A 22,234-nucleotide genomic window follows, 5' to 3' on the forward strand; every position below is an offset into this window, starting at 1 on the left:
CTGTCAATTGTCAATTGTTAGCTGTCATTTTTCTAAAAAAAAGTCAACAATGTTGCCATATTTGTCCCATTCTTCTTAATTGTTATTATTCACACCGCCACCATATTCCAACAGGGTTAATTATCATGCATACTGCATTCAACGGTGTGTACATATTTAAATGGAAATCACTGTAGCGGAGACTAAATTCTAAATTGCACAACCGAGACGACGACGACGTATCGTTAAATAGGCATCTACCAACGGCAGCAGAGCAAAATCGAGTTCACAACAACAACAAACACTCAACTGTCTCGTTACAACTACCGGTGTTACCTGCATATGCACATGGCTACCCTCTTGAGTGGGCGGCACTGGTTGCTTCTCTTGCACGTACACCAAATTGTGGCGCTCTCCACCCTCTCCTTCAGGCTTGTTTGCTTACGTTGTTTGTTTTAACTGTTGCAACTGAATTTTTTTAATGTCATTTCTTGTTGTTGACGCTGCTGCTGCATTGTAACCTTCTTGACAACAACAACAACCATTACATACATTATAAATGTATAGGGCTTTACTACGCCTAGTAATTGTTCGCGCTCGAACAGGGTAAAACTTATCGTCGACGACGACTAAAATAAAAACAAAAACAATAACGACAAAAAAGAAATAATAAAAACAAGTGTTAAATAGTGCAGATGAGGCAGGATAACTAACTTATTTTTTTTTTGTGCTTTTGCTTTATAGTTTGTCACATAGTCGTCTTCTCCTCAATGTTGAAGTGTTGGACCCGAGGCGCGTTAAGCGCTCTTCACGCTATTTTGAATGATTTACATGTATCTAAGTATGATATTTACAAGGGCGGTCAGATAAATTGCAAGATGAGATAGATCTTCTGTGGTATTCTCTTTATTTAATACAGAACTCTTAGCTCTGTTCGGTCTTTAATGTAGAAATAGCTCTTCAAAGTATTGTAATCTGAGATAAAATGATGATATTTATAACCTAATACCGCTTGTGAACTTCAAAAATAAAGTCGAAGTGCACATACCCTTTTTTCTCTTTGTGAGCGGCCCATATTTCTTTAACTATTACAAAAAATCACAAAGGACGTCTATTTTACATGAAACCAAACCAGTTAAAAAGTCATGGTTTTTCCTATTTTTTTCGGCCAAGTGTCTTAGATTTTGTTGTTTAGTATTGTATGTGTTTGTGTGAAGTCTTTTACCTAGAAAAAATGCACGATGACTTGACGCAGGATCATCCAAGAAGATGAGATCGTTTTCTTGTGAAAAGTGCTCTTCAAATGAGGGTGTTAAATATTCCTCCAGCATTTGCTGAAACTTAGTTGTGTTTACTGTTCTAACTAATAGAGTCAGTCTTCCAAGTACATGGTAAGAAAAGCATCCCCAAACAATTCGGCTACCTCCCTGCTTAACCGTTCTTCGGACGCATTCTTCGCTTTAGCGTTCATCAGTTTCTCTCCTTACGTACGATATTCCACATAATCTGTTGAACTTGAACTCGTCAGAGAAGATTACTTTCTGCCAATCGACTTCAGTCTAGCTTTGGTGCTTTTTAGCTCACCGGAGGCGTTGTTGAAGCAATTTCTTGATCAAAAGTGGTTTTTTGCGGGTCGTCGAGCGTTCAAACCAGTATCCCAGAGCCTGTTTCGTACAGTTCTAGCAGTGATATCGGTTTTAATCTCTTCTATGATCTTCATCCTGATGTCCTCAGTGGTTTTGAATCGATCATTTACGCTAATGTGTTCTATTTGCCGATCCTTCCCAGAAGATATTTTCTTTGCTGCTCCTGAGCCCGGTTTTTTACTTAGAGACCGACTCTTTTGATATTTGAGTTGTCGGGTCATAATTCCGGCCTCTTTTTACGAATAGCTTAGCGCAAACGACACATAACACTCAAATAGTATTTCTTGTTGACAGTTTGGCCGGTCGGAAGGGATTCGGAGTGCAACACAGCTCGATAATCGAAGAAAACTGTCACCAAAACCTTGACTTTCGACCTGCTTGACGTGGTGTTTTCGGCTTCGGCTCACCTTTGTCACGATATTCGTCCGATTGAACTTCTGTTTTCGGGTCATGAGCATAGATCCAAGATTCATCGCTAGTAATAACACGTTTGATGGCATCCTGGTAGTCGGAGAGCATTGTTTTACAGACGTTAACGCGACACTGTTTTCCGAAGAAACGGAGTCATTTTGGAACTAATCGTGCTTTCACTTTTGTTAGTTCCAAATAATCTTTTAAATGGTTTTCACTGATACTTGGGATTTTTTCAAAATGCCAGTAAGATATCTGTCTGCTAATCGTCGATGCTCAAGCACCAATTCCTTTATTTTATTGACGTCCTGATCATCAGTTAACGTTGATGGCCGGCCTGGTCATGGTTCGTCGTCAACGTGTTCCAAAAACACTTGCTCGCGACAAAGAATTATCACCGAAGGCCTTTTCCAACATTCTGAACGTTTCGGCACCAGTCAGAAATTTGATTCCGCACACAAAATTTAATCTTGTTTGTAGAATAATTTCAGTTGCTAAAGCTGAATAGAACAACCGCGAGTCGAACTAACCTGGTCTGCCGCTTTATAAAAAGATATATACATATATATTTATTTGCCTGTATGTGCGGCGCTTACTTTGAGAGCAATTACCGCTAAATCGGTACAGCTTTGTTCTAAGCATAAATAAATTATGTAACAATGGCTTCCATGTGTCAGTATGTGTGTTGTAGCTACCAACACAGCAAATGTAAATGCCAAGGATAGGTCTGCCAGCAATTTTTTTGCATGTTAATGCAATCAATAAATTAAATTAATTTGGCTTAGATGAGCAATTTGCCTTTCTCATTTGGTAAGCATGTCGTTAGGCGGAAGAAATAGTGCTTATGCTTGCCTTAATATGCCGTTAGAGGTTTTGCCGTGGAAATAGTAGTAGAGTTTATGTATGGATGAATATTACCGTAAGGACACACTGCATTGGTTTGTGTATAATCTATAAACCGACATAACTAAGCCGTAATCTAAGATACAAAACTGTTATTTGGTACAACGAATCGCAATAAAGAGAGGCACCTGTGGTTTGAGAATTTTTATAAAGTAGGCGTGGACGGAAGATATCCAATAGATTTTATGTATGTATACTATCTCCCGACAATTCAAGCTATATCAGCCAAATTTTCACAAGACAAATCATTTTGGACAGCTCTTGCGACAGCGTGAAAATAGGTGAAATCGAATGATAACCACGCCCATCTCAATCCACATATAATGTTAAAAACTACTAAAAGCGCGATAAATAAATAACTAAATAAGCCAAAGGCATGAAATTTCACACCGAGGATTATGCAAGAGGTCCTTAAATCCGAAATTCCACACCGAGGATTATGCAAGAGGTCCTTAAATCCAAAATTGTACAATGGGCGTGACACCTCCAACCCTTCTTTGAAATCACATATATCCGGATCTACTTTACTTTAGGTTTATTTTCAAATTTCCATTTTACTTTGCTAAAGTGGCCGAAATCGGATAAGAACCGCGCCTACTTCCCATATAGCACAATTTTAAATTCCATCTTATTCATTCACTTTCTCGAATACAAATCAATAACTAATCAATATATCCGTCTAATATTACAGTATCGCCTTTGAGGTGTGTGCTACCTTATAACTAAAAATTGTGCAACAGTTGACTTTTTGCCGAAAAATCGATCAATATGTGAGAAATATAATTGAATTGTATGTCAAAAATGGTTTGAATCGGGTCAACATTTCTTTTAGCCCCCATATAACTAATAGAAAGTTCTTCGAATTTCTGACTGGCTTTATACCGCATATATCGGCAAATATGTGAGTTATCTTAATAAAATTGAGAGATTGTTTTTTAATAACGGCGGATCCTTGCGTCTAAAATGGATAAAATCGGGTAAAAACTTGCCCTAGCCCCCATATAGCTAATATTAAGATTTTCAAACATCTGGGTGGACTTAACTGGTGTTGTTGTTGTTGTAAATGGTACCTAATCTCCGTTTGAATGGTAAAGACTAGAAAAGTTGTCATCGAGGTCATCTAACGGTGGGCCCAGGAAACGCGCTGTCAGTGGTCGGACCATAGGGAGAGGGGTTTCAGATAAGTAGGGTTAGCAGGGCATGCAAAAAGAGGTGGCTGCGTGATGTCGTGCGGGGCTCGTTGCTCGGTGTACATACATATGTTTGATATGTCGAGGTCCAGAACGAGGCTGCGCAAGAGTTACTCTCGATTCTGGCGGCAACTCGAGCTCATCGTCTGCAATGGGTGGTAGTTTGACACCAAGTACGCCATTCACTGAGAGGGGAGCCGGTAAAGGTGTTAATGGTCCACTGTGAATGTGGGTCAATGCATTTCTGAAGTTAGTTGCGCCCGAAGTCTGGTCAGCGTATTGTTTTATGTTATCGACGTAGTTGAGGAAAGCCCTTTTGATGCTCTATGAGGGATTCCTAGGAGGTGCGAAAGCACCCCAGCAGAAACTGCATGAAGAGGAGTTCATTATGCTTCTTAACTGGAAGCATACCAGCCTCAATATGCAAGTGTTCGTTGGGAGACATCTGGAGGATGTCCGGAGCGCAGTGTTCTGATATGCCTCTAGCTTCCTCGTCTGTGTTTCACTGCATCCAGGTGCCAATATTGGTGCGGCGTAGTAAAGGACCGGCCGATTGCTTTGTTTTTTTTTTTGTCTTTTTCCATGTGCGGCCGGCTAGCGACTCGAGGATTTTGTTGCGGCTCTGTACTTTAGCAATAATCGCGGTCGTGTGAGGAGTGAAGGAACACAAGCTATCGAATGTCACACCTAAAATCTTAGCGTTATTGACAGTCGGAATTTTAACGCCATGGACTGCAATGTTAAGGTGAAGTCTGTACTCCTTCGTCCAGTTAGAATATAAAATGTTTTTTACGAACTTAGCCTTACCTTACTTGTGAAATATTAAACATAAAAAGGCTGTGCTTTTTTGTCCTCTCTCTAAAATTGTTTACACCTCCAGAGTCTAAGTAAAAAAATTTGCTTGCTTGATAATCGGAGAAAACTTCTGACTACCAGAATTAACGGCCTTTTATTTTAGATAAACATTGTATGACGCTTTATTTCACAGATCTCTGGTTTATTTAATTCGTTTTCTAATTAATAACAATAACAATAATATTAAGTATTTATTAATTTACAAAATTTTTGTCTATGAAATAATCTATTTACGAGAATAATTTTTCTCCTAACTAGACAAATATCAAATAATACAAACCTACTCATTTCTACACTTGATACAGCTACACAAAGCACTTGTCATATACATATGCAATACACGTGTGTGTATAAATGTATCTATGTACGGTCACCCCATGTGACTGTGTTCATTCAACGTTATATATCTACAATTTGGCAGCATTTTCATTCAATATTTCAGCATTTGGCAAAGCAACTGCGCACTGCGCCGAAAACTATGCTAATAAAAGCAATGTGTGGGTGTGTGTGCTGTCTAAAGCTTTCGCCACTCTGACAATAGTGCTCACACAATTAACTGTTATATCATGCACACACGCACACACATACATACACACTCACCGAGCGTTTTGCAACTAATGCTTACATAGCAACCTTTTATATGTAAATGAAGTAATATTCCAATGTTGACTGGAATTCACAAGGGAGGCGAGTTGGAAGTAACGAGTTTTCCATGAGCGAGATAGCGTCTGCGACAGCGAGGGATGGAGACTAATCAAATGAGAACTTTGCTATTGTTGTTGCTTTGGTGGCTTTGTGTTGGCAATGCCACACAGGATATTACGTTGTTTATCCTCTTCTTTTTCTTCTGTAACTTTCGGAAGTTTGATAGTGTGTGTGTGTAAAAATGTCACATTGCTTTTGATGATTTATCCGGGCATACATCCACTCATGATGATTTTAAGATGTCAAACAAAATACATTTTATTACAAGGTTTGAGATTTTGAGAAAGAAAGTAGAAATATGAGAGTCTTGCTCCAAGCGCCAATTATTTACAGTAAGTTGTGACAGACCTTTGTGTTTATTTTTACCGTAATTTATGTTTACCGTCTCTTTATCTGTAACTCGGTTAACTTTATGTTACAATTGTGTAAGGTTTTTAGAAGGAAGCATCGTAGACCTTATAAAATATAAAGGGTTATCCATTTCAAAGTTTCCTACATTTCTAAAGAAAAAACGCAGAAACTTCAATGTCAATTGAATCTAATTAAAAAAAAAAAATTTCATTCAAAGGAACATTCTTTGGCATTTATTTTTTGAAGATTAACTCTTTCAAATATTGGCCGCGGCTACGTCTCAGATGGTCTATCTGTTGAGTCCGATTTTCGATGACTTATTCGAGCATTTCAACTGGTAACTGACGAATGACACGAATGATGTTGTGCTCCAAAACTTAAATCAAAACGGGATTGTCCGCAAAGACTTTAGACTTTACATATTCTGAGAGGAAAAAGTCTGGCCGTATGATATCATACAATCTTGGTGGCCAATCGACCGGCCCAAAACGTGAAATTATCTTCTCAGCGAAGTGTTCTCTCAATAAATCCATTGATTGTTGCGATGTGTGGGAAGTGGCGCCGTTTTGCTGAAACCAAATGTCGCCAAGACCACGAGCTTCAGTTTCAGGCATCAAATAGTTGATTATCATGGCTAACGGTCGCCATTGACGGTTTTGTTCTCAACAGCATCATTTTTAAAGATATATTCCACCGGCTCACTAACCACCCCAAACGTTCGTTTCTTTCTGTATGAAACGGAAGCTGTTGAATCTTTTCAGTATGGCTCTTCGTCCCAAATGCCGCAATTTTGCTTGTTTACATACCCATTGAACCAGAAATGGGCCTTATGTTTTCAAAAAGAAATAAAATACATATAATTTAATGTTATCGCCAAAAATTTAGTCTTACTATAAAGATACTGGTTTCCCTTTATGTTTTAAAATATCATGCGCGCTGGCTCGAGAAAGTCCCAACCGAAAGTCCCTATTTTCGACACCTATATGCAACAATTGTGGCCTATAACGCACCGAATATTATTTTCCAAGGCGCTAATCATCTTGGGCTTATCTGCGTAGACAAGCAACTTCACATAACCCCACAAAAAATGTCCAGCGGTGTTAAATCGCACGATCTTGGAATGCAAGAAACAAACCAAAGAAACAAGATCACTAAAAGTTGCCTTCAATAAAGTGATTGTACCGTATTGTTGGAACCAAAGTCATTCACATCAAACTCCTCCAATTCAGCTATGAAACCGTATTAATGATAGCATTGACAGTAATATTTTGGGAAGCTTCAGGTTTGAATAAATAGGGACCAATGACTTCCGCTACCCAAGAGCCTTTCCAAAATTTTTAATAAAACGAATGAGCACAGCTTCAATTGTTGCGCGGATGAATTCATTCGGGTAGTCTTCGATACTATGCTTCACAACAGCAATAACGTCTTCCTTGCGCACTGTATCGTCGCTGAGGATGCGCATTATCAACTAGAGTAAACGTTGTTTCGGTGTAAATCTTTTCATTATAAAATAGCAAACCAAACTGAGTATAACAGCTGTCAACTTGTCAACGATCACATCGAAAATTGTGTCTTTGAAAACCACATGTCTAAAAACAAAAGCCTCTATAAGGTGTGTGTCTTTGCTAAAAATGTTGGCCTACATTTAGGAGCAAGATTAATTTTGTGGGACTATCGAGTAAGGGAGGTATACAAAAAGTTTGAGTATTAAACTATTTGATTTTTTTATAAAAATATTTTTATATAGGTTGTGTAGTAGACATATACATATTTACATATGTATATTCACAAGTATGTGTGTATGTACATTACAACGGATTGCCGAAAAGACGGAAAAATCACGTATGCCGAAAATGTTCTACGGATCATTCTGAACTACTTTGCTCAAGGGGCTATAGGTCCCCAGTATAGCTGCCCCAACTTTGATCTTAGCTTTACCTAAACTTTCCAAGTGCGCCTCTTATCAATTGTAATCTCCAAAGATTTTGCGCATGTGTTTGTTGGTAACAACTGACCATATGAAGCCACTTGAGGGCAATTTTTTTGTGCTTGAGGGTATATACTACTTGTATGGACTTTTCTGTGTTGAGGCCAATATTCCATTTGGTGAGCCACGATTCTAGAACATTCAACTGCATCGGCAGTTTCCTGGAAGCAGTAATATGGTTGCCACTTGTTGCTAGCAGTGCAGTATCATCAGCATAGGTTGCCGTCATTGTGGACTCAAGAGTTGAGGTACACTGCCTTGGGGTACGCCAGCACGAACAGCTCTCAAATCCGAGTTTTCAAGTGTTCTACCCTATTACATCGTTCAATTGTGTCATAACATTTTCTGAAGCCAAACTGATGATTCCGAATGAGCTGTTTGTCTTCCAACACCGGGAAAAGGCTACGTAAAAATGTTCTTACGAATACTTTTGAGATAATTACCAGTAGACTAATTGATCGACAAGAATTAACCAGATGTTCCGGTTTTCCGGGTTTAAGAATTAAAATAATCTCAGCAAGGTCTGAGCATCGCCAATATGATTGTCAAGTTTAATATTTTGACTTAAAATTTTTTTTCGAAATTTTGGTATTATTTTTGATAAATGTTCTAATTTAAAAAAAAAAAGTTAATTTGGGACACAAGAAGCTAATTTTCAACAAAATTTCGTGAAAGGAGTATTTTTTGTGCAAAATAAAAATAAATAACCCAAAAATTTGGCTATGTGAATTTTTTACATAAATTTTGAGGTTAGGTGAAAAAATTATTCATACAAAACTTATAGATCTTTTCTCTACCTAAACATTTCCCTTAATTCTGCTAGTTTATCTTTCGTTTCTGATAGGTTTCATCCTACTAAGAATTTCTCTTCATTCAAAATTATTTACCCCGGTCTAATATGAGTACTTTTTATTATAAATATTTTCCGCCGTTTTCTATAAACTTATGAAAAATGAAGTTACGTTATTTTGCATTTTAGTTGACGATTTGTATATTGGTAGATTTATTATTATTTTTTTCGATATCGAATTATTACCCATAAAAATAAATAACATTTTACGCTCAATGAAATTACCTCCAATTTGCTTAAATGCCAATATTTCTTGGTTCTATCTATGAATGTATTGTAAATGCAACGTTTCCTAGCAAACTGTGCCACAGATGTGACGACAAACACACACAAATTGCATAATTTAGCAAAGCCAAAGATCAACTAAATAAAAACGAAGTCAAAGTGATGAAAAAATTGAGAAAAAAGCTAGCTAAATTAATAAACGTACTTTGTAAATATGAAAAAAAAATGAAAATAATAAATGGAAATCAACGAGTAGAATTTAATTGAAAAGTCAAGTAGATCTGTCCCGGTTATGGCATCAATTGTGTGCACGCATAGAGCTCGTAAATGAATGGGCAACCCCTTCGCACTCGACCGGTCGGACACAGACACACACACACACGCACACCTACAAATGTAAAATTACGCTGGCCACGGCGGTTAAACGCTGCGGCACTGAGTTGTCAATTCTCCACTTGATTGCATTGCAGTTTTGCCGTTATTGCCGTTCCCTTTTATTGTTGTCAGTATGACACTTTGCAAACGTTTTGCTGTTGTTGTTGTTATATTTCTTGTTGTTGTTGTAGTCGTTGTTGTTTTTGTTATTGTCATATATATTCTTGTTGTTGTTATGATGGTGTTTCTTGTTGTTGTTGTCACTCATCAGCGCCATCGACAGCGGCAGCGCTGGTCGCTTGACTTTTGTGTTTTGCTCACCAAATCAATTAAGTAAGATTTAAAACAAAAAATATGAAAAAATACACTCACACATACATACATTTACGAACTTACACCGAGCAGTTTTGAGGCGAAATTGACTGTTTGGTGGCATCACACGACATTTGAAGTAAGTCAATTGAGCGCCATTTTTGTTTTTGTGAATTAAATATTTCGATTTTGGAGCAGTATATATGTACATAACGGCACACTTGCATAGATGCAAACATATGCGAGTACTTATGTATATGTACATACACACACACATATATGCGCACATATTCACTTTGCTTGTTAGATTAGAAAAACTATTTTCAACTTTAATGGCCTGATATACCGCAATTTTTTTGCATGCACTCACCGGAAATGGTTATGTGTACCGTTATGTGTACCGTTTGTGTATATACGAGTATGTTTGCTTTCACATCTATGCATGCATGTACATAAACGTAGTTTGTTGTTGTTGGCAGCTATTTTTGTCTGACATTGTTCGCCGCTTCCGCACTCTATGGTTATCTGCCACCATATGGATTATCGATATTAAACAGCGCGATAACAATAAAATTGCCGAAATTGATAAAAGGAAAATTGCTAATGAGATTTCGGATGAAACTGTGCACAATGACAAAAATAATTGAATTTTTGCGAAAATTGTTAAATATCAAAGTTATATTCAGCTTGTTAGCTGCACAATTAGTTTCGGTAGTTGCCACATTTTAATGCGAAATTACATTAATTGTGTTTCTCAAAACCAACTGAATTTTAGTATTATCATTTGCAACCATTTTCATTGGTCAGCCATGGGTGAGAAGGATGGATTTGTAGAAATCTTAGGATAGGTTGTCCAATTTCTTCTCCATTATTGACTTAGCCACCACTTACGCGCTCCAGTCGTTCTTCCTTTTCACTGTTTGGCGCCAATTGGAGATACCAAGTGTAGTCTCGTCTTTCTCTAACTGGTCTTTCCAACTGAGTGGATGTCTTCCTTTTCCTCTGCTTCCACCGGCGGGTACTAAATCGAATACTTTCAGAGATGGAGTGTGCTCTTCCATCCGAACTATATGACGTAGTCAGCGCAACTGTTCCTCGATTCGCTGAACTATGTACATATATCAATGTCGTCATATATCTCGTGCAGCTCATCGTTCCATTGACTGCGGTATTCGCCGCTGCCAATGCGCAAAGGACCATAAATATTCCGCAGAACCTTTCTCACGAAAACTAGTAACGTCGACACATCGGATGTTGTCATCGTGCCTCTACACCATATAGCAGGACGGAGATGATGAGTGACTTGTAGAATTTGGCCTTTTTTCGTCGGCAGAGGACTTTGCCTACTCAGTCCGAAGTAGCACCTATTTGCAAGAGTTATTCTGTTGTTGATGTTAATATTGGTGCCAAGATAAACGAAATTATCTATGACTTCGAAGTTGTGACGGTCAGCGGTGATGTGGGAGCTAAGACTGTTTGTTTGATGACAGGAGATATTTCGTCTTGCCGTCGTTTACTACCAGACCCATTTGCTTCACTTCCTTATCCAACCTGGAAAAATCAGATCTAACGGAGCGATTGTTATGTTCAATGATATCGATGTCCTCAGCGTACTCCAGCAGCTGCACACTCTTTTAGAGGATTGTTCCTTCTATATTCAGCTCTGCAGCTCGAATTATTTTCTCCAGAAGTAGATTGAAGTCGATTGAGTCGCCTTGTCTGAAACCTCGTTTGGTATCGAACGACTCGGAGAGGTTCTTCCCGATCCTGACGTAGCTTCTTGTATTGCCCAACGTCAGTTTACACAGCCATATTAGTTTTGCGGGGATACCAAATTCAGACATCGCAACATAAAGGCAGCTCCTTGTGTGCGAATCTCTTTTCACGGGTCTTTTCCAAGACTCGGCGCATGGTGACTATCTGGTTAGTTTTTAATTTTCTAGGCCTGAAGCCACACTGACGATAGGCTTTAATCTTTCACACAATATGCTCGATAGAACCTCATATACGATGTTAAGGTTAAGGTTATCCCACGGTAGTTGGCGCTGATTGTTGGGTCTCCCTTTTTGTGGATTGGGCAGAGGAAATTCCAATCGTTGGGCAAGTTTTCGTCCGACTATATTCTACAAAGAAGCTAATGCATGCTCATTATCAGTTCCTCGCCGCCCTGTTTGAATAGCTCGGCCGGCAATCCATCGGCCCCCGCAGCTTTGTTGTTCTTCAGACTGGTAATTACTATCCGAACTTCTTCATGTTCAGGCAATGGAACGTCTGCTCTATCGTCATCGATTGGGGAGTCAGGTTCACCATCTTTTGGTGTTATATTTTCACTGGCATTCAGCAGACTGGAGAGGTGTTCCCTCCATAATTTCAATATTCTCTGGGCATCAATCACTAGATTACTTCTGGGGGTTGCAAAAGAGTAAAAAATTGTTTATGCTTATTAAACCTACCTATAAGACCTGCACATGAATGGCTGAAAGATTCCGCTTTGATATCAAATGCGTATAAAGGGTTTTAAAATATCATATACATATATATTTCGATATTAAAAGGTTTTTTCTAGGATCTGCTGTACAAATTTGCATACCAAAAGGCTCCAAGCTCCAGCTTGCCGATTATGAATTATTATACTCCCAGTTGTCAGTATCCAACAGTTAGTAGGTCGTCGACTTGGTTACTTGGGTACCGAAATGTTGTTTCTTAACCAAGTGTTCAACGTGTCAACTTTTGTGGCTCACTTGAGTCCTTGCATTTATCTTTGAAGCTATCTAAGCATTTTACACTAAGTTTCTGCTTACTTTGTCTTTGTGGTTTTACAAAGATGGCAATACTTCCACTACCCTAAGTATTTCGAGCAGAGCTCGCAAAAGCCCTTCGTTCTCTGTCCACTAGCTAGTTTCCCTGAAACTTAATAACTCAGATATGCTCATTTCAATCCATTCATTAAAAAAACTATCAACTGAGTGTTGTTCTATCAAAGATCTTGGCAATATAGATCAGATGATCCAAAATTGGATCAATTCTTTGTTCAAATCTGTCTTCTTTCTCTACAATTTTCCATAGCCTTATCGCCCGGTTTTTCGTTCCAAATCTGTTATTATAACACAAGTTGAACCTAAAACTTCTGATTCAAAAAAAATTAATTTTACGTATTAAGCAAAACTGTTTCATGGGAATTGCCTTCTGCCGCACGTGTCAGCCAAATGTATACCGCTCGTGTGCAGCAGCGCAATCGATTTCGATGGAACTTAATTAATTCGTTGCGGCCATTTGTACCTGATGGCCGCACTTGAGATTTCAATGTCCCTTCTGTCATCAACTTTTGCAATTGAAGACAAATCTTTCTGTCTTCCTTACAAGTGCAAAGTGTTTTCCTGGAATTCAAGCATCTCTTTCATACGCAGATTCGCCTCTGATGGATTGGCTTGGTTAATTTTTTATGACATGTGAACAATTTACAGCTTCAGAAGCAGAAACGAATGGACATGCATGCTTTTAAAAATTTTTATTAACCCCACTCGTTCGCAATTCTCCACCACTGTACACGCAATTCACAAAAGTACACAGACAACGCGTACATACCAATGCATATATGAACCTACTTTCAAGTTCGTAAGAACAAATCGCTGCTGTCAGCAAACATTGTGTTGTCTGAACCTGCCAGAGAGCCTCAACCAACAAGCAAATCAATCACAACGCACGGAGGCACCGTGCAACCAAGTCGCCGCAGCTTTTAGTGCCAAACAGACAAACATATATTTGTAGGCATTAAATAGCGAATTGTAATGAGTACAATACGTCAAATGTGCCGTTGCGTTCACTCAAACGATGGGCATAAAAATTAGTAAGGCAGCGCCGTGCTCGTGTACACCGGCTTTGAAAAGTTGTCTCTCTTTGACGTTAAGTGACACTCTAGGGATCTTCGGTTTCTTTCATTTGTGTCATATTTTTCTACAACACTGGACTGCCAAGTCATAAATTTTGCTTTATCTTCCTACAAATAAATAATAATCCCTTAACCAAGTTATCCAGATTATATCCGTGTCAACGGATAATCCATATAGATATCAGATAAGGTAATATGTGGACAGTCCAGCCATAATTTTCATAAAAGGTGATCCATTTCGAGGTTTTCTACCTTTTTAAAGAAAAAAAACGCAAAAACTTCAAATTGAACGGGGAATGTTTATTATCATTCGAAAGAACATTATTTGGCTATGTCTCAGATAGTCCATCCATTGGGTCCAATTTTCGATTAGCATCAAGCATTTCGAATGGTAACTGGCGATTGACACGCGTGATGTTTTGCTCAAAGGCCTGAATCGAAGCGGAATTGCCCCCATAGACTTCACACTTTACATATCTCCTCAGGAAGAAGTCTAACGGTGTGATATTACACGATCTTAGTAACCAATCGACCGGCCCAAAACTTCTGCTCACCGAAGTGTTTTCTCAATAAGTCCATTGACTGATGCGATGTTTGGGAAATGGCACCGTTTTATTGAAACCAAATGTTGTCCAGATCAGGAGCTCAATTTCAGACATCAAATAGTCGGTTATTATGGCGCGATAACAGTCGCCATTGTCGGTTACGTTCTCACTGGCATCAGTTTTGAAGAAATATGGACCGATGATTCCACCGGCCCACAAACCACGTTGAATATGGCGTTGTTTTTTCTGGAAGAAATTTGAATCTCTGCAGGTATACGTCTCAAATGTGACAATTTTGCTTGCTTACATGCCCATTGAGTCAGAAACAGAATTTTGCTCGAAAACGTCGGATCCTCTTGGAACTTTTCAAGAGCCCATAGTGCGAAGCTTTGTCGCTTGGGAAGGTCGAGCGGCTTCAGTTCTTGTACAAACAACCCTTTTTGGTCAATACAATATGTACACATATACCAATTTTCTTCTGAAATTTTAATCAAAATAATCTGGTTGGAAGAAAGGAGACTTAGAAGAGCTACCCAACTATCCTGAACACCGTTTTAAATAACCACTGGGTTTGTACACCCAGTATATGACCTCAGGCTATACGAGTATGGTGCACGGGTATAACCTAAGCAATTAAATAAATAAAGTAATACAACCCTCAAGTTATACCATATCAGCCTTATCGTATGCCCACGTCAACGAATAATCCCGTTTGAAAGACACGAACTCTCCTGCTTTGATAGATGACCAAATGATAAATTGACCAACTAATGCTAAGGCTCCATCACGAACGAAACACATGGGCAGAGCTTAGGCATAACCGTTTTGAATTTCCGCGAAAAAAAAAATTATTTCAATAAAACAGTTGAATATGGAATAAGAACCACAATAAATAAACAAAAATCAGCAATAAAATAATCGGTGAATGCGTAAAAATAGCGAAAATCATATTTGTGTACTATGTTCTTTGCGTCCCATAATCTCCGAAACTTCGTTTGCTGATGAGTTATTCTTCTATTCGTGCGTGTGCTTACGCACTTCCAAACACTCAGGTCCATACATACTCGCATTATCCATATGTTGGTACAGACATACAGACATACATATGTATGTATATCCAGCGTGTAAGGTACACAACCTGCTGCTGCTGGCATATCCAGCATTCCAGCTGGGAGTGTTTATCACTGCACATGCGCAATTCCAAAAGCATCAACAGCGCGAGTTGTCATCAGTGTACTCACTTGGGTAGTGAGAGCTACTTCGCTCAGCAATTGTTTTCTACCAACACCACCGTGGCGAATTGCTCTCATGGAACACCCTTCAGATTGCGGGTTGCCAACTCAAAGTGTTTTAATGATTTCAGAGAAGCTTTCTCATATCTCGAGAGATCTGTGAGAGTTTATTTTCAAATAATTTTTAACTGAAGTTGTAAATTGTTGTTATTATAGTTTGGTAAACAGTATTCTAAGTAAATATTAGGTTGTGTTAGTTTAAAAAGGATCCGCTTGTTTGTTTGCTGGTAAAGTTCTGACACTTTTTCATCACCGAACTGAAGAGTCGTTCGAACGTATAAAGCATTAGTCTGCCGGTGGCATAAAATCTATGCTAAAAAGAAGTTTTAAGACGAGTCCACCTCATTCGTAATGCAGTACCCAGATGTTGAGCAACACCAAAAGCTCCGTCAGGTTCGGGGAGGACCGCTTCGAGACGTTCAATACCACGCAATATTTCAGACAAAGGGACTACCTATCGTATGACTTCTTTAATCTATTGCTGGCGTACACCGATCATATTGATACCATCGGCCTCAGCGACTGCGCCGATATATGCGGTGACTCTGAAATACTTAGTATAGCGAATCAAGAGACAGTGGCTGCGCCGACTAGGTCATGTTGTCCGGATGGAAGAGAACACTCCAGCTTTGAACATTTTTGATTCAGTAGCCGCCGGTGGAACCAGAGGAAGAAGAACATCTCCACTATGTTGGAGAGATCAGGTGGAGAAGAACCCGGCTGAATTTGATATCGTGAATCGCGATCTGTTGTTAACTCGGCTATAGACGAGTAAGCGATGTCTATAAAGAAGAAGAAAAGGAAAGCCGCATTGACTACCATTGTCATTTCTCCAGTATCTAAACTTTCTGTCTGAACACGACACAATCAAAATGAAAAAATTAAAAATTTTGAAACTCAGCATTTCGGGATTTTGAAAATTCAATTTCGAGATCCAGAAAACTTTCGGTATAAAAACATGAAAATTGACAAACTGGGAAATTAAAAATTTGCAAATTAGGATTTCGGGATTTTGAAAACTCAATTTCGGGATTAAAAAAAGTCGTTTTCGGGATCCCGAAAGCCTTCGGTATGGGAACGTTAAAATGGACGAACTCATCTAACTCTCGAAATTTCGAGATTAAAGAACTTCCATTTCGGGATCCCGAAAACTTTCGAGGCTTATTGATGTAGTAAACATAATTCATATGAAAATATGAAGGCACAAAGTACGTACAATTCAAACGCAACAGCTGTCTGAAGTTCTAACACCAACAACATGTACTACTAGGCTTTGGAACTTCGTTCGGTTAGCTTATTTTCTAGGTTTTCTTTACTAAAAGTAATTTTTTAATGTTTTTAAAACATAATACATAGTAAAATGTATATACCGAACTCTAGCATGAGAGTTCTACCATAATGCCGAACTACGGTCCTTACTATAACATCAGGAGGCTCAATACGCCAACCTTTAACTTGGACAAAAGTGCGTAACTTGTTTCAATTAAACCAAATTAATTGAGCATGACGAGCGCACTTTTGCTTCGTTGAGCTTTCGGCTTTCGAATTTCCAATTTTCCAGCGTCAAACAGCGGCGCGAAGCGACAAACCGCCACACAGCCGAACTGTAGCACATCAGCAAATACGAAATGTGGCAGCTGTTATAGCTGGCTCTAGGGGCTGTTTATGAGCCGCAACCGAATGAGTATGTGTTACTATGACTATTCATATGTTAAAGTGTGTGTGGGTGTGTGTGTCGTATTTATTGCTGTTCTGGTACTTCTCAGCGCTCTTCAAGTAAACGCCACTTTGGTCGGATGTTTATGCGATTACGTGCCAATACATGAATGTATACAAGCACGTCTGTATATACATATATATTTGTATATTTTGTTGTAAGTATGTGTTTTTGTACGTATGTGTGTGCTCATATGTATGCAGTTTTGTATGGCCATTGAGTAAATGGGGAAAATGTGAAAATGTAGTTGTAGTTTTTGTACTTTTTCTCCAGCGTTTCCCCGCCTGCCTTAGCCAGCTTCGTCTTTACGCCTTCGTGTCTTCGTGCCTACCTACATTTCGTTCATGCGCCGTTTGCATGCAGATATGTGTGTATATTTGTATTTTTCTATGTTCCGTATACGCACTGTTAACCCGCTAGCGAGACAATACGCTGCCTGTTAAGAGAATTTTCCACTTGTCGGTAATGTGTTGTATCCAAACACACACACACACATACACAGACGCAAATGCTTATGCATATGTGTTGTGTATGCCATATGTGCCTGTCGAACAGGGCGGCTCCACATAAATTTCTACACTACACCACTCAGCGCTGCTCGGCTGCTCCGCAACGTCGCTTGTCGTCGCAGCCATCGTTTAACGAAACATACAATTTTCACTTCGTTCTCGGTCAATCGCTCGCTGTCAATTTAGTGTAAAGCGTGTATGACGATGTTTGAAAAAAATCTGTGAAAAAGTGTAGCAATGTGGAAAAATTCTATTTGAAATAAATAAATAAAAAAAAATATTTCATTGAAAATTAAAAGGTTGGCGTTAAATAAAAATAAATTTTCACCGTTATTTTATGTGCGTGCAATTGTGTGGCAAACGGCAGGACATGTGAAATGTGTGTGGGCTCGCTGTGGCCAGAGCATGAAGTCCTTTGCAGCTGCTTTCAATCTTCTTCAAACGAAAAACTGACAGAAGTGCTGCCATATATCAATGAAAATATATGAAAAATATTAAAGCAAAATATTTGTGTAAATTTTTTGTGCAATTAATAATAATAATCAACGAAAAAAAGCAAATTTTAACAGCGTATATGTGAAAACTCAAATAACACTCCTTTTTTTTTGCATTACAATTTCTCTATACGCGTTATGTTTGAGTGATTCATGATTTGTGGAAATTATACAGTGTCATTGTGCTGCTGCTGCTGCTGGTGCTTCTGTTGCTGGAGCCCATAATGCTGTGCGGCGCAAGCGAAACGAACGCCCAACCGCCCAAATGTCCAGCAAACACTCGCCCATACATAGCTGTAGTGCTAGCTGACTTGCTCGTCTCTACCAACCCCTGGACTCTCATTGCGTGTCTACTACGCCAACTCACCACCCTCCAGTGTGTTCACACGCATTCGCACTCCTTGAGTTCTCCAATGCGCTCCAACTTTGACACTCACTTAACAGTGAACCAGTCAAGCAGTCAGTTAGCTGGAGTGAGCCATAAGTTTGTTTGTTCTAATGTGTGTGTTGGCCACAGAGTTGCTCGGGCAGGAGCGTACTTCGAAGAAAGCAAAGCATAACAAGTGTGCAAATTTCATTTCAATATACTCACATATGTATGTTTCTAAACCCAGTGGTATTTGAGTTCATTGCTTCATTACTCCGGTAGTACTCGATTGTGTGTGTTGAATAGTGGTCAGTTTTCATTGGTTGTCTTTTACGCTTTCAGATTTGCATGGTGAACGTTTTTCCCCCAACAACATAATATCTCCAATTGCTTGAACGCGGGAATTATAATCTATTTTATTTTTAAGAAGTAAGGACCAATAATTTTTATATCGAAAATCTACAGACAGCCAGTCATACATATGTATGGAAATATAATCGTATAAGAAAGCTTTCTTATTAACTTTTTTTTTCGAAAACTAGTATGAACTGGCCTCCAACAAATCTCTCATAAAGAGTTTAGAATTTAATTGGGGTTTGCACCATGACCTAAGGTGTGCGCTTAAATAGATTGTTTCAAAAACTAAAAAATTATTTTACTCACTCTCTAATCCTTCGCTGAGGAAATTTTCATATTTTGTTCTGAAACAAATTTAAGCGAAGACCAAAACCCATACATCTCTTTTATTCGCTCAAAACCATGTCAGAGCGTTAAAAGTTAAAGACCTTGCTACAAAGAGACAATGAAAAGCACGGTTCTCATATGTATGGAAATATAATATTTTTTTCCGAAACTAGTAGAAACTGACCTCCAACAAATCTTTCCTAGACATCCACAGCGTATAGAGTTTAGAATTTAATTGGGATTTCCGCCGCAACCTAAGCAGTACTGTGCCCTTATAGAGTGAGTTTTGAAAATTAAAAAATATATTACTCACTTCTTAATACTTCGCTGAAGAAATGTTCACATTTTGTTCTTCAAAAAGGTTAAACGAAGACCGTAACCCATCTCTTTCATTCGCTCAGAAGCATGTCAGAGAGTTAAAAGTACAGAAAAAACAACTTAAATTCTCTTTCTTAGTTATGATCATATCGAGAGAGGTAGAGTGTTATTATTATTTTTGGGAAACTCCTCTTTTTTCTTAGTACAAGTATTAGCTAAGGCTAAAAACCACAAACTCCACACATGACTCCATATTAATGAATCGTCAAAGTGTACCCGCTGTCTCATAATTCGCTGAACAATATCGTATATCTCGTAAAGCTCATCATGCCATCGAATGCCATATTCGCTGTTGCCAATGCACAAAGGATCCTAAATCTTAGATCCAGAATCTTTCTCTCTAAAACTTGTAGCGCCGACTCATCAGATGTTGTCATCGTCCATGTCTCTGTACAATATAGCAGGACGGGACGGGTTCCTCGTTAGATTTCGAAGCTGACGTTTTAGTTGGTACTAATGCTGGTTCCAAGACGAAATTATCTACGACTTCGAAGTTATGACTGTCAACAGTGTCGTGAGAGCCAAGTCGCGAGTGAGACGATTGCTTGTTTGATGACAGGAGATATTTCGTCTTGCCCTCGTTTACTATCAGACCCCTTTGCTTCTCGTCTTTGTTCCACCTTGGAGAAGGCAAACTAACGGCGGTGTTATGGCCAATCATATCAATGTGAATGCCAGTAGTTGTACACTCTTATGGAAAATTGTTTCTCCTCTATTCAGCTCTGCAGCTCAAATTATTTTCTTCAAAAGTAGGACTTTCCTCACTTGTGTGAACTGCTACATATGGCTCCATCTTTCTAGTACTACCTTAACTAAATTATTTTCTTTAATTACTTGACGAAAGGTACCTGAAGCTAACTGAATTCCTAACCTATAATTCGCTAAACATTATCACTAATTTTCATACTTCACATCAGCAGTTCCCACTTCACTTTATGCTGGGTGTTTACATGCAAATCTGTAGTGGTGATTTCGGCTCTCTCGCCGTGCGCGCTATTGCGACTGCTGTCAGTCACGCGAAGTGCCGACATTGCTATTCGTTTATTCGCTTATTGTTCGCTCGTATGTACCGTAATTAGTAGTAGTACGCCATTGCATGGCAACTTGTATGCGAAAGAGTCTTACAGCGCTACTCTCTTCACTGAAGCACCCCTGTGTGTGTACGAGCTGCAGTCCTGTGTGGAGTAGTAACCTTCACGCTGAATGGACTGAGCTGGAGCACTGTGGAAGATGAGTAGTAATGTGATTGCCATTGATTTTTTGTTGCTTTGCTGCTTCACAATGGTAGCTGTTGCATTGCTGGAGACTTCGCTTGGAAACATACACATGCTTGGGAGAGTTATACATATATGAAGGTTGCGTTTACCGTTAGGTTGGATTTTAAATAGGATGACTAATTTTTTTATTGTTTTAATTATTTTGGTAATGGGAAAATTATTGTTTTTATGAAAGAAAGAAATACTCAAATTCTCCAGAGCAACAAAAACAAAACACTTCCAAAACTTAAATGACCCTACCATTTTGCTCTGCCCGACATTCCAGCGAATTTAACAGTGTTTGCTGTTAACATAGCTCCAAACACTTGGTTTACGCTCAAAAACATATTTGTACTCAATTTTTGCGAACATTTTTGGGGTTTGCGAAAATTACTCTTCTTCTAACGTGGCTCCACGCATAGGTTTGTTTATATGTATATATGATCCCCAAAAACGCACACACTTTGAACTGTGCCTTCCAGCGCGCTCTCAACCTTAATTTCGAATTCGAGTTCGAAAATTCGAAGATACCCCACCGTAGCAATCTTGCGCCTGAGTCGACTGGAAATGTTCCTGCGTACTCATACAGCATTCTTGGCGTAGCAGCAGTGGCTATTTCCACATTCAAACTCACAGTTCAGTTTATTTGTCAACAATTTTAGCGCTGAAAAACAACGGTAACGCAGCAAATGTGCCGAAAATGCTGTCAGCAACGGTTTGACAGCAAAAATTTTGAAAGGAAATCTTCAAATAAAAATATATAAAACCAGTTTGTGCAGTTTATTACGAAGTGAATAATTTGCATTAAAATACAACAACAAAGTGCGACATGTGAGTGATGCTTGACAACGTTTTGAACCCCCAAAAGTGTTTGCTATAAACCCAGATCTGCCATAACTCACCAAAACAAAAAAAAGCAACTGTCCAAAGCAGAAAAATAAAATAAAAACATAAAATTAATCAAATAAAGTCAAGCAAATCAGCAATAAACAAATAGTGTAGTGTGCTTTTAGGCGTCGAAAGAGAATTGCATGCAATCTGCTTGCATTTAATTCGTGCCCACGCATTGTATATATATATATATCTGTTGTATTGTGTTTTCGGCCGCTCACGGCCGATTTAAACGACCTTCAAAACGTTTTGCGTGGAAGCAATACGCACGATGGGCTGCGCACAGTCTGCCGAGGAGAGGGCCGCAGCCGCCAGAAGTCGCCTGATTGAAAGGAATCTCAAAGAGGATGGCATACAGGCAGCCAAAGATATCAAACTACTGCTACTGGGTGAGTTCGTCACATAAAAAACACACAACCA

General features: G+C 38.9%; 1 protein-coding gene across 5 annotated transcripts in view; it reads left to right on the top strand.

Annotated features, from left to right (window-relative positions):
• Positions 1-22,234, top strand: part of LOC120771313 (G protein alpha o subunit) — a 104,117-nt gene that overhangs the window by 9,984 nt on the left and 71,899 nt on the right. Inside the window, exons 1-2 of one of the 5 annotated variants that reach the window (XM_040099248.1) lie at positions 17,894-18,043; positions 21,586-22,203. The exons of 3 other annotated variants lie outside the window; for them this stretch is intronic. In XM_040099248.1, coding sequence (XP_039955182.1) covers positions 22,086-22,203 — 118 coding nt within the window. In that variant the 5' untranslated portion in view covers positions 17,894-18,043; positions 21,586-22,085. Of the gene's footprint in view, positions 1-17,893; positions 18,044-21,568; positions 22,204-22,234 lie in introns of those variants that run through there. One more of the 5 variants, XM_040099249.1, reaches the window with a different exon arrangement.

The sequence above is a fragment of the Bactrocera tryoni genome, chromosome 3 (assembly GCF_016617805.1).
Source record: "Bactrocera tryoni isolate S06 chromosome 3, CSIRO_BtryS06_freeze2, whole genome shotgun sequence".
Lineage (NCBI taxonomy): Eukaryota > Metazoa > Arthropoda > Insecta > Diptera > Tephritidae > Bactrocera > Bactrocera tryoni.